We start from the raw sequence: 15,527 nt of genomic DNA, 5'->3' as shown, positions 1-15,527 counted from the left end.
TCTCCCATAGCAAAGCCTTGAACAAGCAATTTCAGCAATTTGAGTATTGTTATACTTGTTGGTAGGGAGCCATTACTGCATTAAACTCAGTTTCCCACTGTGCCTTTTTAACCACAGTTTGAATGACTCATTCAGATATAAGATGGTATGAACTGACTTAGGTAATTGCATGTTGCCTTAAACTACGTTCTGCCTACACCAATTCCAAAGAAACAAATAACTATATTTCTGCTGATCAGAGAAAATCATAAGAATGGTAACTGTAACCCTGTATCACATGTTCTTTCCTCTCTTCTCTATTTTCCCACCATTTCCCAGGCATCTGATTCTTTAATCTACACCATAAGGTTTTAGTGTGAATTTATGGTATTCCTGGCAACTAGCTGACGTACTTTCACAGTCACTTTTAACAGGAATTTTTCAGTGCAATTTTCTGCTAGCAGTTTTTGACCGATTTAGCAATTAGTGGTGATCGTTTGAGTGATCGGACTGCAGTCTGTCTCATTTTTATCTTGGAATGCATTTATGCTTTTCACGATTGGATAGTTACAGGATATGATGAGTAAAAAAGCATGAAGGAATGAAGTTATGAAATTAAAAATGTGTCAGGTTCCTTTGAGCACTTGAATGAATGGCTTCCTAAAAACTGAGAACTTAGTTTTATGTCAAAAGATATCAATTCAGTGAGCTATTAAAATGTCTAATCGTGATGTTATGGTTTACATTTTAGTCTTTACTTGAGCAAATGAGAAAATACTCTATTACAGACCTGATATAGAGGCTATTGCAGTATGAATAAATTAAACGGTTACAATTTTTATCACTATTTGCTTTTATTTTGTTTTTGTTACAGTAGAACATCAACAGTGCAATATTGTTTAAATGCAACACAATATGCTTTTTTTTATAACGTAATGTAATTACTGAAGAAAATGACAGTATGCTTTGATTTCAAAGGAAAACTATCATTCTTGTAAAATGCTGGTAATTTTTGACAATATTACACACTCAAGCTTTATCAGTCCTCTCATGGTGTAATCAGGGCTTGACGTTAATTCTGCTCTGTAGATCACAGGACTGAAGAAACAGTTTTAGCAATTAGTTTTGCGCAGAAAATAAAGCATGCATCCTATGAAAAAATCCCACCACTGTGTGTGCAACAAACAGTGTTTTCAGAGGGGAATTAACATATCAAAACAAGAGCACCTCACAATCATCCAGGCTGGCAAGCACAATAAAGCCTGGCGAGTCAGAGATGACATGTCTTTTTAGAGCAATTAAACGCCTCACTTCCTCCTGGCCTGTGATTTACCTTATCTCTTTGCCTATGTACTTGTCACACAATTTCTGCCAGACGCCTCATCAGCATGCCGGCTCCATCAGTTGTTTGTCATCTTATGTCAAAGTGAATAATGAATGTCTTTGGAGGCTTTCTGGAACATTTGAATGTGGGCAGCTGGTCTGGTCCCTGCTGAATTTGATCAGCCTGTCAACTGATTAATCGGAGGGTCATCTTATTGTGGTTTAACCAAAAGATTCTTAAATGAGCTAGTCTGGCAGGTAGGCCTCATTGTGGTCTAAGGGCTTTAGCATGCTTCCTTCCTGGATTTCAGACGGATCCAGATGGATTTTTGATTGCTTTGTTGGGTAAAGTTGAATGCATGTCCAAAATCTTACTATTGATAAAAATCTGTTTGTCTAAAATAAAACTGTTTAGTTAAAAAAAAATAAGCACAATAATTTTCTGTATCTTAAAAATGAAAGTGTTGATTATAATAGATAAAAAAAAAAAAAAATCAAATGAATGCAATTAAGTAGCTTTTCCCATCCTTAATATATTAAGTGCTGGCAAAAAAAAATAAAAATAAAATAATAAAATAAAAAAAATATAAATAAATAAAAATTGGAAAGTGCATATTGAAAATTCTGTCATTACTAATTTTTAATTTTTTTTCCTCTCTCTTTGTTTTAATGTTTCCATTTAAATTTTAATTTTTAGTGGTTAATCAAAAAGCATGTGTAATTAATTGAATTTTTTTAACTTAAACGGTATATAATTGGAGTATATTGGAGTATGCTTTATAAGAAAATACTGTTTCAGGCTTTCTACTTTAAAATGTCACAATTCAATGTGTTTTTGCTGATTCTTTGTAATTATATTATGAATATTATAAATATACATAATTATAAATACATTTACATATAGGGTCCTATGAAATCTGTTTTATTTTATCCCATATTATTTTTCCAAAATTCAGTATTACAAATTAATTAATTAAAATAAATAAATAAAACAGTTCCTTTGAATTTTCACCTATGCATCAATAAAATATCATGATATATTTTAAACCCTCCTCTGTATATATGGCAGGTTGCTTGCATAGCTTATCGGGAGATAATTTGGTCGACATTTTTGGATTTATTTATTTGTCAGGGACATTAAACACTTCTTTTTCACATTCAAAACTTCACATTGATGTACATGTGCCAGATTATGTGAAGATGCCTTGTTTTCATCTAATGTCCCTGTATAAGTTGATATTACAATACTTATTGTGCAATGAAACACTGTAGGCAAAACGTACAAACCCTTCTTTCTGTTGCTGGATGTTATCACAACCTCTCTCATGTTGGTTTTGTGGAAGCTTGATAATATCTTAAGTCAAGCATTTCGACTTACATGGACTGCTATTTGTATGCATCTCCGCCCTCCAAAACTGGAAGCTATCATTACAGTGCCATTATGTTACCATGCCATAGGTTTCACTTGCAGGGGCTTTCCTTTGTTTTGCTGACAGAGTAATCACTGTCTCTTTCTGAGCGAGGTCAACATCTCTTATTTACATACAGATGTGTGTCAGCGATGTGACAGGTGTGGTAGCGGGGGCCCCTGACCTCTGTTAAATGTCAGTCTCTTTGACAGATATGAAAATAGCTTCTCAAGGATTGAATTTAATACATGAATATACAGCGTAAGCCTGGTACACTCTGCTATGAAATATAATAAAGGAAAATGCATTTATAATAGTATTACAGTGTGAGGAATAATAAAACATTTACTTTATATTCTGCTTTTGGCCAGAGCTCAAACAAAAGTACAAGTACCCTACTAACCTGTGAAGCATTGCTTAGTCAAACAGGTGCTTCTGCTCCCAAACTTACGTGATTGGTTGAGCCAGAAGTTCATAGGATGCAATAACATGGGATCAGAGACAGTCTGTAAAAGAAATAGTTAATAAAAAATGTACTTAAAATTTACTTAGGCCATTCAACATGTAGGTGAGTTTCTTTCTTTTGAAATATTTGGAGAAATTTAGCATTTCATCAATGGATCGTCTGCAGTGAATGGGTGCCGTCAGTTTGAGAGTCCATACAGATGATAAAAACAACACAATAATCCACAAGTAATCCACACCACTCCAGTCTATCAATTAATGACTTGTTAAGTGAAAATCTGTGTGTTGTAATTAACAAATCCATCATTAAGACATTTTAATTAATTTAGCATTGCCTCTGATTAAAATATCAATCCATAATCCATACTTATGCTTCCTCCGGTAAAAAAGTTTATACCCCGATGACCTCTCACATCAAAATCCACCAACATACTGTATATGTTTAGGACTGATTTTGCTTACAAGCAGGGCTTGATCTGTGCATATTTCTCTCCTGATTCACCCAAGATGACTTTTTCACTGGAAGAAAAAAATAATATGGATAGAGATAGCAACGGTTTGAAGTCTTGATGGATTTATTACAAACATGCAGCTTTCCACTTCACAAGATGTTAACTGATGGACTGGAGTCATGTGGATTTTTGTGATGTTTTAATCAGATGTTTAAACTCTCATTCTGACGGCACCCATTCACTGCAGAGGATCCATTGGTGAGCAAGGGATATAATGCTAAATTTCTCCAAATCTGTTCTGTTCAAATCTTGGATGACTAGTGGGTGAATAAATCTTTAGCAACTTTTGATTTATGGGTGAACAAAACAGCACATAGATTTAAGTCATTCCAACATTCAGGTATGACCTGGATGCATGCCAACTTTCAGTGAATTGGAACATGAAACACCATCAAATCTTGCTTTGATTGGACAAGATACTGGAAGAATGAAACCTATTGTTTCTGTGTTTTATTTTATCTGAAGCAGCATCTAATCCAACAGTATGACATTTCTTTTGGTGTGCAGCATATTAAAGGATTTTAAATGTGGATAATGCATAGTTCATTTGAATGACAAACATTCACATCCCTTTGAACAGTGTTTTTCACAGCACCGCTATTAACATGAGACCTATTTCTTTCTTAAAAAGCCTCTGATGTTGACACAAGACCTACTTCCTTTTAAAAAATGGCAGTTCATTTTTTGTTCTTTATCCCAAGAGATAATTTGGCAGCAGCAGGTGAAGAAGTGGCAGAGTCAGTTGTTGTATTATTAAAGTTGATGCCGTTCCGGTGTACGTTTTATCAAGTCATCCATTTATATAAGGGAGTGCAATAATGGCAGCCTTTTTTTTTAAACTTGTAGTTGCAATTCGAGGGCAAAAAAGTGGAACACTTTGTATGTGTTGAAACAACAGAGACTGTCTCAGAGGACTAACCCTGATTCACTGTCTAGTTCCCATCTCAGTATTTCTCACAAGCCTCATTAGATGCAGGTGTGCTGTCTGCACATACAGAGCCCGAGGCAGAGGCATTGATGAGATACCGCTATGAATCGTGTATCGTATGCGCCATTAAATCCTCATTTGTGACTGTAATTGCAACTTCAGGTTCAGCAAGATTAGTGAGATATTTCGACGTATAGACCAAAGCTAATCATTTCGAGCTGGTTTAATCAGTATGTATGGACCGCTCACTTTCCTTTCAGGTGATTTGTTGGACCCCTGCAATAGATTTTTTGGTTAAATTTGGAAGTGCTGACTAAGTGACCAAGGACTGTATTGTACAATAGCTTTTGTCTGAGACACGGCCATGTGGTTAGACCTCTGACATATTGAGCGGTGACAAGTGACATTTCTTGATCCCATCATTTCCTGTCCTCTCTCAACTATGCTTTATTTCACTGTAGACAATTTGACCGGTGCTTATACTCTCCAGTAGTAGGGTGTTGTGGGTGTTTGCCAGAGCATTGCTTTGCTATTGTTAAGGTGTACTGAATGGTTGCTTGGGTATTCTGGGTGATTGCTATGTAATTGCTCTCTAGCCCAAGTCAAATGCAATTTTGTTTGATTTCAAAACATGAAAATTAATGCAACATATTTTGTTTGACTGACAGGTGGCTGCTTTCCATGCCTACATGCATGCATGCTGTGTAATCAGTCCTCGTGCCTCGTGGTAATATACTCAACGCATGAATGGTCAAATGCACTTCTTGGTGAAAGTGTCTTGGCAAGGTATAAATGTTAACAAAGTCAGTTTATCATAAGTGGTTGTAAACTGGCGTCTGACATTTTGTGAGTCAAAATATAACATTATCCAAATTATGTACACAGTCGTGTTATTTTAGTATTATTATTATTTTTTTTAAGTTTTGAATATTTGCCAATAAATAAAAAAATGTTTTATTTATATAATTATTGATTAATTATAATTTGTGCTTTAAAAAAATCCTTCTCTTTATCTTTAATATTATATATATATAATACACCACTGCCTATTATGTCATTATTACATATTGACTGTTTCTTCATTTTATTACCAACTGTATTTGAAAGCAAAATGGCATTGTTTTATATTAATATTAAACAATTAACCATTATATTTAAATATTAAAATATTTAAATAAATTATATTTAGATATAAATAAATAAATATATATATATATATATATATATATATATATATATATATATATATATATATATATATATATATATATAAATGAAGTCTAATATTAAATATATATTTAATATATTAAATACATAAATGTATATAAATACTACTAATATTATTTTTATTATTAAATTAAGGCTTTATACATCTAACAACAGTGGGTACAAAAAGATGTTTTCCACTTAATACAAACTAGTGTTGTCAAACGATTAATCGCGATTAATCAAAAAAAAAATTGTTCACATAATATATGTGTGTATATTCTGTGTATATGTATATATTATAATATATATATATATATATATATATATATATATATATATATATATATATATAAACACACACACATTATATATGTTATTTAAGAATATATTTATATTCTATATCTATATTATAAATATATTTATATATAATATAAATTTTATGAATATAAATATTTACATGTAAATACATTGCAAATATTTTCAAAATATATATACTGTATGTGTTTGTATTTATATACATAAGAAATATACACAGCACACCCATATATTACGTAAACAAAAACTTTTATTTTGGATGCGATTAATCGCAATTAATCGTTTGACAGCACTAATACAAACTAAATATTTTCAGATAATATTTTAATCATTTACTTTGGCTATTTTTTTTTAATATTTTAATTATTTATTTTGTTTTTTTTTTTTTGTTTATTTAATGGTGGAAACTAATTTTAAAGATACTGCACTATATTTCAATGGCACACTTTAGGATTGCCTATAGTGGCCAGTGCTGGGTGGTAGCCATCTGTCTCTACTTCGAGAAGAGCCCCAGCACAGCTGATGTGGTCCTAACCCTTCCTGTCGACTTGTGCTGAAACTGCTTTCCAGTCAGTCCCTCTGGATGGAGATCACAGCAGTGAGTCACACTTAATCACAGCACACAGAGAAGCCAGAGCCGAGGTCACGTCCGCCAGAGCCAAAACACACAGCAGGGGGTTCGCCGCAGTGCCATGGAGTGGCTGGAGCCATTAGTTATGGGGTGTGTGTCTGTTTGTGTGCCACTGAAAACATGTCACAAACAGAGTCCCTCCAAGTGGTTGGTTAAAAATAATCAAGATTACCCTCTCATTATTTAGGTAATAATGCCTTACACTGTGTCCCACCCGGGCACGACGCAACAAAGCGTCCAGCAATGAAAGCAATCACTTGCAAGTTAATCCCAGTTTCTGTGCTAACTAGCCAAGACAAGTGACACAACAGTTTTCAGTCGTTTGGTTTCTCTTTCTGTGGCATGGTGCCGATTAATCATGCTCACAGCTGTTCGTTATATACAGTGGATGGAGTCCAAAAACCTGAGAATGAAAATGGTTTTAATTATTATAATTATTTTATTTAATTTTTATCAGAATTTTATTATTTATATGACTTAGTGATATTATTATCATTCATGTAATGCCATTTTTGTATCTTTATCATTCAATAATTCTTATTTAAAATAATATTTTCGCAACATAATGTTTTTACATTTTTTAAATATAAAAGTATTTTTTTCTACTCATTTTCCTTTTAGAGCCCACTATATATTAAACATCAAACATGGACAATGTGGCATTAACTGTAGAAGCGGAAAAACATTGAGCATTATATGATAAATATGTGCAGTGAAGTCTATTATAACAAATGAAGTTCTTCATTTGAAGTGTGGGCATAAAGAGCAAAGAGTCAGTGTTTTAGTATCATTGATATATAATTATAATATTTTCTCATATTTTAGATTTTATTTTTGTATTGTCTGTTTTCACTTAAATTTGTGTTATAGTTTTAGTAATTTGAGTGTTTTTGTCATTTTATTAATTTTTTATTTAATTTTAATTAAGTACTTTAAATAAAAATGAGAAATTTCTTTTCCCTTAGAAACTAGCTGAAATTTGACTTCTGAAAAAAATATGCTATATATATATATATATATATATATATATATATATATATATATATATATATATATATATATATATATATATATATATATAGCATATTTTTCCAGAAATCAAATTTCAGCTAGTATATTTCAGCCATAATATATATATATATATATGGTTTTAGTTAACTGTAATAACCTTGGTTTAAACACTTCATGATCTCAGCAAATTCTGTCCGTCATCTGCCTGTTATATCATGAATACTGTGTATTCTAATAATTCTAGTCATTTGCATATTATGTAGCAGAGAATTACGCATATTCGAATGTGGTGATGGTGCTTGGTGCTTTGGGCATGTTGAGTCATGAGGTTATGACTCTCTGTTGAGATTTGACATATTGTTTGTGTCAGTTAGATCAGAGGTTTATTATGTCAACAAGCCCTCGTGAGATGAAGGTCCCAGGTCATGTGAACGTATTGCATAATACACCCCCAATAGGTGAAGCAGAAGGCTATTGTGCCATCCTGAAGGGCTTTAGTTTAGTACATTATTCCTTGCCAATCAAATAAGTAAATAAATTGACTTAAAATATTGATTTCGGTGAAAATTATTTGATTATGTGGGAAGAAATAGACTGCAGTGTGATATAAAGCTAGCACACTGCTGGCTATTGGTTGCCCAGGGCAACGACAAAATATAGTTTCATTACACAAAAACATTTGGCCACAGAAAGCTGTGATTGACCAATTACGAACCAGTATGGCGTGTAGTAATGGCTTTGTTTTCAGCGATTTCTAATCTTCATGTGCTGTGATTTTGTTTCGCAGATGTACATACAAACGACCACGCTGACCATCTCGGTGAGTCTGAGCGCATCTGTGTCTCTGGGGATGCTCTACATGCCGAAGGTCTATGTGGTGCTCTTCCACCCGGAGCAGAATGTGGCCAAACGCAGCACTCGCAGCCTGAAAGCTGTGGTCACTGCCGCCACCATGTCTAACAAGTTCAACCCCAAGGCCAGCCTGCGGCACAACGGAGAAGCCAAGTCAGAGCTGTGCGAGAACCTGGAAACTCAGGGTGAGCAGGTTTGACGATTAACACTTTATTGTTACTGACACTGATTTTTATACTGCAATAAACTTGTTATTGTAATCTTAAAATTTTTTATTCATCATCATTCCTTTGCTCGCTTAAACGGATCCGAATTTGAAGAGGGTTGCAAAATCATGCCTCAGCAGTCTGGATGCGGTTGCTTTAGATTTCTCGTTCTTCAAGGCTGAATTCACCCAAAATCAACAAATCTGTTATTATTTACTCCTTGATCTTTCCAAACCAATATAATTTTCTTTTTTACAATGCAATGAAGACATTTAATGGAGTCTGTGTGATGATCATAACAAGACAACCTGCTAATTGTCTGGCTCACATTGCAAAAGGTTATTTTGGTTTATTTATGTTAGAATCTAAACATTTGGCATCAGCTATGGGTTGGTGGTGTGGTTTTAAAAATAATCAAGAGGCAAATCGGTTGAATCAGTACAACAGTCCTTACTGAAACACATCTCGTGCTAATTTAAATATGAGTAAAACACAGCAGCTGATAAACAAGCTTTGTAATACAGCAGTAAATTTTCTAGTTGCAAATTGATTTATAAATAAGAGGTAATAAATAATATTCTGCCTCAGCAGAAATAAGCTGAGTCTTTGTTTGCATAATTATATTATTCATTAAGGCCCTGATTTACAAAGATCCCAAATAAAATGTACGAATTGGCTTGTGCAGTTTATCAAATTGTCTGTAAGCATTATGGGTATACTAAGGGTAAATAGCCACACATGCACTTGTTTCATTTTGTATATTTGTATATTTTGTTTTCAATTTAAGTTTGGTAGAAAAAAGTTTTCATTTTGTATTTTTATATACACTTAGTTGCAGCACCTGGATAGGTCATCTTGCAGATGAGTGTGTTTTATATGTTTTAAGTTTGAATATGACATCAAATGTTACATTCAGATATGATTTTGTGCTCTTAATCTAATGTGGTTTTAATTTGCACACCTTTTCTGAAGTTTTCAGAGGTGAGAAATCACTTTGCAAGAACTATTTAATTCATTTGCATTGACGTTGCCCTTTATTTTGCATGCCCCAAATGACATGTTTATTAAGAGAAACCTGCGAAAACAGACAAGAGGCGCTATCTTCTGGTGCTATATCTGGAATACAGAATCCTCAGCAGACACCGCAGATTTATTTATTTATTTATTTTGCATGTGCCATCTGGTTTGCGTGTGTTTTATATGCAGAAAAATGTAGTAAATCACAGACTAAAAGTGCCTATGTGAATGTAGTTAGACAGTACAGCAATTTTGAGACATCATTAATTGTGCCTTGATACCCCAGACTCCCTTTTAGTCTACTATTTTTTCAAATAGGAGAAAAATAAAATGCAAATGTAAATCCATTTCACCCTTTCACCCATAGTAAGACATCTACTATTAGCGATTCATTGAAATTAATTTAACACCAGTAAATTAAAGGCCAAAATCGTTGAGCCAAAAAACGAAACCAAAGTTGTATAAACATTTAACTTGCTCTTTTTTTGTCTTTTTGTTTCATGAACAGAATTAAGTGAAATATTTAATCTGTGGCTGTACCAGCAACTTGTTTTCATTCAAACATTCAAACAGATTAAGTAAAATATTATGAATATGTAATATAGTAGCATATAATGCTCGTTTTTTTGTAGCTGACTACTGACTTTATGGACACTGAAGGGCTTTCCTGAGATAAATACAACATTACTTGACATTCTTTACAAGCTGATTTATTGACTTCCCTACACTACTTGAGCGATTACTTGAGACATGATATATTTCAGTAAGTTCTACTGTTTCTTTCAACAGACCTTCTGATGTTCACTCGTGCTTAGAGTGTCAAAACCACACATATTGTTTGTTTTTTGGATAAAATTAACAGAATTTGAAAGCGGCAGTGTTTTATATTAAAAGCAAAAATGCAAGGCTGTTGCAGTTATTTGGATGGCAGATGCACTACAAATAATGTTTAGTGAAGTTCACACACCAACAGAAAACAGCATAGAATAAAAGATCAATCTTGAGATTTAATAATCCATATCATTATTAATCAAAAACAAAAAACTTATATTAGTCAACAGTTTCGGCCCTTCAAAACTATTTCAGCCAAAACTAAAAATTGTAAAAATTTCGGTGCATCGCTGTCTATAACATAGTAAAATATATTTGTGCTTCATATGTTATTTACAAAAACCTTTTTCCCCCAGAATACACAGATCATGTTGAATTGTCGTCAGTGAAGCAACTTGTTTATTTGCATGCAGATGGGGTCACATCTACTATCAGGGGCTAACAGGGTCATGCTAACCAACTATACTTTGACCCCTTTGATGTGGGAAATGTTGTTCCATGCAAGCTGAAAAAGCATGTGCAGATGCACACGTAAAAAATCCACCAAAAAAAGTCCAGGCAGAGATGTGCACAACGAATATTAATATTCATAATGATGTGAATATAATGTGACATTTCCCAAGATATATCTGTACATTCACTTGTTCTAGAATAAAATATCACACTAAACCAATTCAAAGTATCATGTTAGACTAGGAAGGCACAAATTATCTTCTTCCATTACATTGCATTTGGCATTCACAGCAACGCACATCCACTCTGCTTTCATTATGTAGCATTTTATATTCATTTTGCACTGTAGCAGTACCCAGAAAATCATATTGTAGGTCTTAATAACAAATAGCTCTGACATCCAGATAAATGTTTTGACAACAGAATTAAATTTGTGTAATGAAGGTTGCTACATAGTTGAAAATTCGCCCAATTAAGCATGGCTAGTTAGCGCACACAGTGTTTTCAGCAAATATTTACCGCCGGTTCCATGACCGTAACAGACTGGTACCAAACCCAGTGTGAATTTCATCTGCTCAGTTCATCTTGTACATATTCAGCAGCTCTGTATAGCACCACTTTGAATTCAGTGCAGTGGAACTATGTGCTTTTGTAAATGCGATATTAAAATCAGTGACTACATTAGCATGTGCCCTTTTGAAAGATCTTACTAGAGTTATTTAACACAAGCAGTTGTTTTGCTCGCAAAGCGAATGCAAGCTAACAAATAACTTTTCCGTGGCTCAGGGATGTCTAACATTTCATGAATGCATTAAAGGGGAAACTGGATCTCCTTGTTGATTCTAATTGATTTGTGATCCTCCTTTAAGACTTAAATTGCATTAAGTAAAAGTGTCTGTTAAGTGTCTTAATGTAGCGTAATGTGATAGAAATGTTGCTATAAAGTGTTACAATTACTTCTAAGTGAATTACATGACATTGAATTATTATGTAGCTCCTAATTGTATTTCTAGTCGAGCAAGGACTCATTTCTCTGTGGGTGATATATGCAGTAATCATCATTATATTATTAGCATGGGCGTGCTACAATAACATAGCTTTTAAGTAAAGTTTAATATATCTTGACTTTGTGCACATGACTGACTAGAAAAGTACCAGGAGGAAACTTAGTATTCTCAGGCTTATCCGACTTGTGAATGTTAAAAACCATGTGAAAGATGGCGGGGAGTGGCTAGCAGTGAAAAATATGCATAAATAAAACATAAATGTTGTATAAAAACTATATAATATGTATTCACTTGCACTTATCCACTGTCCACATCATTCAAAAGTTCACATGAAATATGTTTTGAAAGAAATTAATACATTTATTAAGCAATAAAGCATTAAATTGTTCAAAGGTGACTACATTTACAGTGTTAACTTTTTTTATTTTTTTTATTTTTGTATTTTTTTATTAGCATATTAGCAAATCGGCATATTAGAATGATTTTTGAAGGATCATGTGACACTTGAAAATTCAGCTTTGCGTTATAGGAATACAATATATTTCAAAATACATTAAAATAGAAAACAATAACAATATTTAAGTAATAATATTTCTTCTTCATTTTATTTCTTTTTTGATCAATTAAATGCAGCCTTGTTGAAAATAAGAGACTTTTTTCAGATACATTAAAAACATCTCGATGTCCCAAAACATTCCCATATTTGTAGAATCATTCTCAGGTACACTTGAAGGCAGCATAAAACACACTAAAATAAATCCAAATCAATTATTTTCAATAAATATTTTATTTAGAAAAATAAATTAAAGAGCTGTTTCAGTTAGTTTCGTTTTCTGGGTCTAATCCTGCATAAATATTCTATAACATAATCAGTTTGGGCTTTTGGACTAGGCAATATTGTAATTTAAGTTTAATTATTTATGCAGCAGTAAGAGGCGGGATGCAGCCCGTAAAGAAACACAGTGTACCTATGCAACAGTGCATTCCGTTAAGGTGACAAGTCATTAACAAAGCAATATGACACATTTCCCACCCATTGCTTTTTCACAATCACAGTGATTTGTAAGTCTTCACAGTATTTTTTTACCACATATATGACGTGGTTCACTCTGTCTTCTCTGAAGCACCTAAAGTCACACTTCTGAAGTCACACTTCTTGTCATCTCACCTACCAGTAGTAAAAAAAAAGATCTTGAACCAATCAAGATAAGGACAAGACGTGTTTGATGTAGCTATTATAATACTGTCAGCTCATATATGTGACATATTATTCACAGTCATAGCGAGATGCACTCCATTAGTGCATCTACAAAAGTCAGTACTTGGCAAGCAGTTTTATCACTGATATAAAAGACACTTTAGGATTCCAAAGTAACAGTCCATCTTTGATGTCATTGCAATGCAGAACGTGTATAGAGTTTAGTAATGCATATAAACAAGATCAAATTGTAATGCGTGTGTGATGTTGCCTACAAAGATCATAGAAACTTGCCAAAGAATGAGGATAAGAGGATGAGAATGACAAGGTCAGTTGATCAAACTCACAGTTACATTCTATGAACATCAATAGGTTTTCTCATGTGTCCTTTAAGGAAAAGAGTTTTGCTCTTGGGTGAAATGTAAATATAATCGATATTAATATGAGTCTGCTTTACATCAGCCGTGAGGATTTGTATGACTAAAAAGATCAATGCAGGTCTCCTTGAAATAGTCTCTCGACATCATAATGGTGCATGACCACCATACAGCTATAATGATGAATTCAAAACCGCAATATCATATTTTGTTGCCTTGGTTAGAGATTTATTTATTTATTTATTTATTTTTACACTGGAAAATAAATGGTTTCAGTCAATTTTCAATCAGAAATGGCAAGTAAATTTCACAGTTACAAAGAAACAGCAAGAAACATTGAATTGAACATGATGTTTTGAGGTAATAAAACTGAAACATACTCAATTATCTTTATTTACAACTTTGAAAAATAATTTACTGTGCATTAAATCTTTAAAGGAATAGTTTACCCAAAAATGAGAATGGTCATCTTTTACTCAGTCTCAAGTGGTTCCAAACCTGTATGAGTTTGTCTTATTTTGTTGAATTCTGGTAACCAGACAGTTGCTGGTAGCCATTGACTTTCATAGTATGGTAAAAAAAATAATAATAAAAAATACTGTCGACGTCAATGGCAACCAGCAACTGTTTGGCTACCAACATTCATACAGGTTTAGAACAACATGAGTGTGAGTAGATGTTCATTTTTGGGTGAACTATCCCTTCAATGTGATTATAAAATAAATAATAATTTGATACATAATAATTTTCAGACACCTTGATCCTTGACCAGAAAACAAACAATGAGTTAGACTGTTACAATTTATTATCAGAAATATATTTTCATCATTATTTATTTATTTATTTATTTATTTTTATTATTGTGGCTAAACAAAGCAAAATTGTGAAGATATCATGTAGCATACATTATTATTTCTCTCTGTTAAGCGATACACATCTAAAAGGAGGCTTAAAGTATTTTTTGTTAGGATTAGTTAATATATGCAGCATATTCCTTCAGGCTACCTTTTAATGACAATTACATTTTTTAATGCCTCCTGAAATTTCAGTGCAAGGTCATTTAATTTCAGGGCAGATTGAGCCAGTGAGAAAGCACCTCTACATATCCAAGTTCAATGGGCCTTAAGGCCAAATGGGCCCCAACAGGTTCAGTTATAACACAGAAACATATAAATCTGTGTTTGCAATAGGTGTTCACAAACAGATCTGAACAATATAAAGATGGAGACTTTACACTGTAAAACTGCATTCTGTTAACCTGGATTTGGCCTCTTGTAGCATATTGCTAGATTTTTAGATTTAACTGCTCAGTTGTTTCATTAAAATAAATAAATAGTACTCATGAAAAATGCAAAAACACAAAATCCTAGGATGCATTTGAAGAGTATGTCTTTTTAAGAGCGTGTTGGAGTTAGTCGCTGTGTGCATGTAATGATAGCTGAGCTGAGCTGAATGCGCTCATGCATAAAAATGGAGTTCATAATGTTACTTTGAAATGCATAAGAAACTTATTTCAGCACCAAATTATGCTTGTTCATTTATCCGTCTGTGCCGTTAGCCAAAGTTCAGCTATCCATTTTGTGCCTAAAATCATTTATTTAGACACGTGTGTGCAATGACAGTACTCTTAATATCAGGGATACATATGTTCATAGTTGTAATATGTGCTGTATCATTATTATTTAAACATAATAGAACATGTACACATACAGTACAGTAACACCCAACCCGCCATTCAAATACAGTGGGTATAATTACTAGGTAGGATAGACTTATTTTTCCCTACTTCAAATAGTATATATAT

The 15,527-nt window shown here is 33.1% G+C and overlaps 1 protein-coding gene across 2 annotated transcripts in view; it reads left to right on the top strand.

Annotated features, from left to right (window-relative positions):
• LOC109100425 (metabotropic glutamate receptor 4-like) overlaps positions 1–15,527 on the top strand; it is a 144,418-nt gene that overhangs the window by 122,236 nt on the left and 6,655 nt on the right. For both annotated transcript variants that reach the window (XM_042726432.1, XM_042726433.1), the window contains exon 10: positions 8,570–8,819. In XM_042726432.1, coding sequence (XP_042582366.1) covers positions 8,570–8,819 — 250 coding nt within the window. The remainder of the gene's footprint in view (positions 1–8,569; positions 8,820–15,527) is intronic.

The sequence above is a fragment of the Cyprinus carpio genome, chromosome B6 (assembly GCF_018340385.1).
Source record: "Cyprinus carpio isolate SPL01 chromosome B6, ASM1834038v1, whole genome shotgun sequence".
Taxonomy (NCBI): domain Eukaryota; kingdom Metazoa; phylum Chordata; class Actinopteri; order Cypriniformes; family Cyprinidae; genus Cyprinus; species Cyprinus carpio.
The sequence above is the reverse complement of the archived record's forward strand: the minus strand, read 5'-3'. Positions and strand labels throughout refer to the sequence as shown.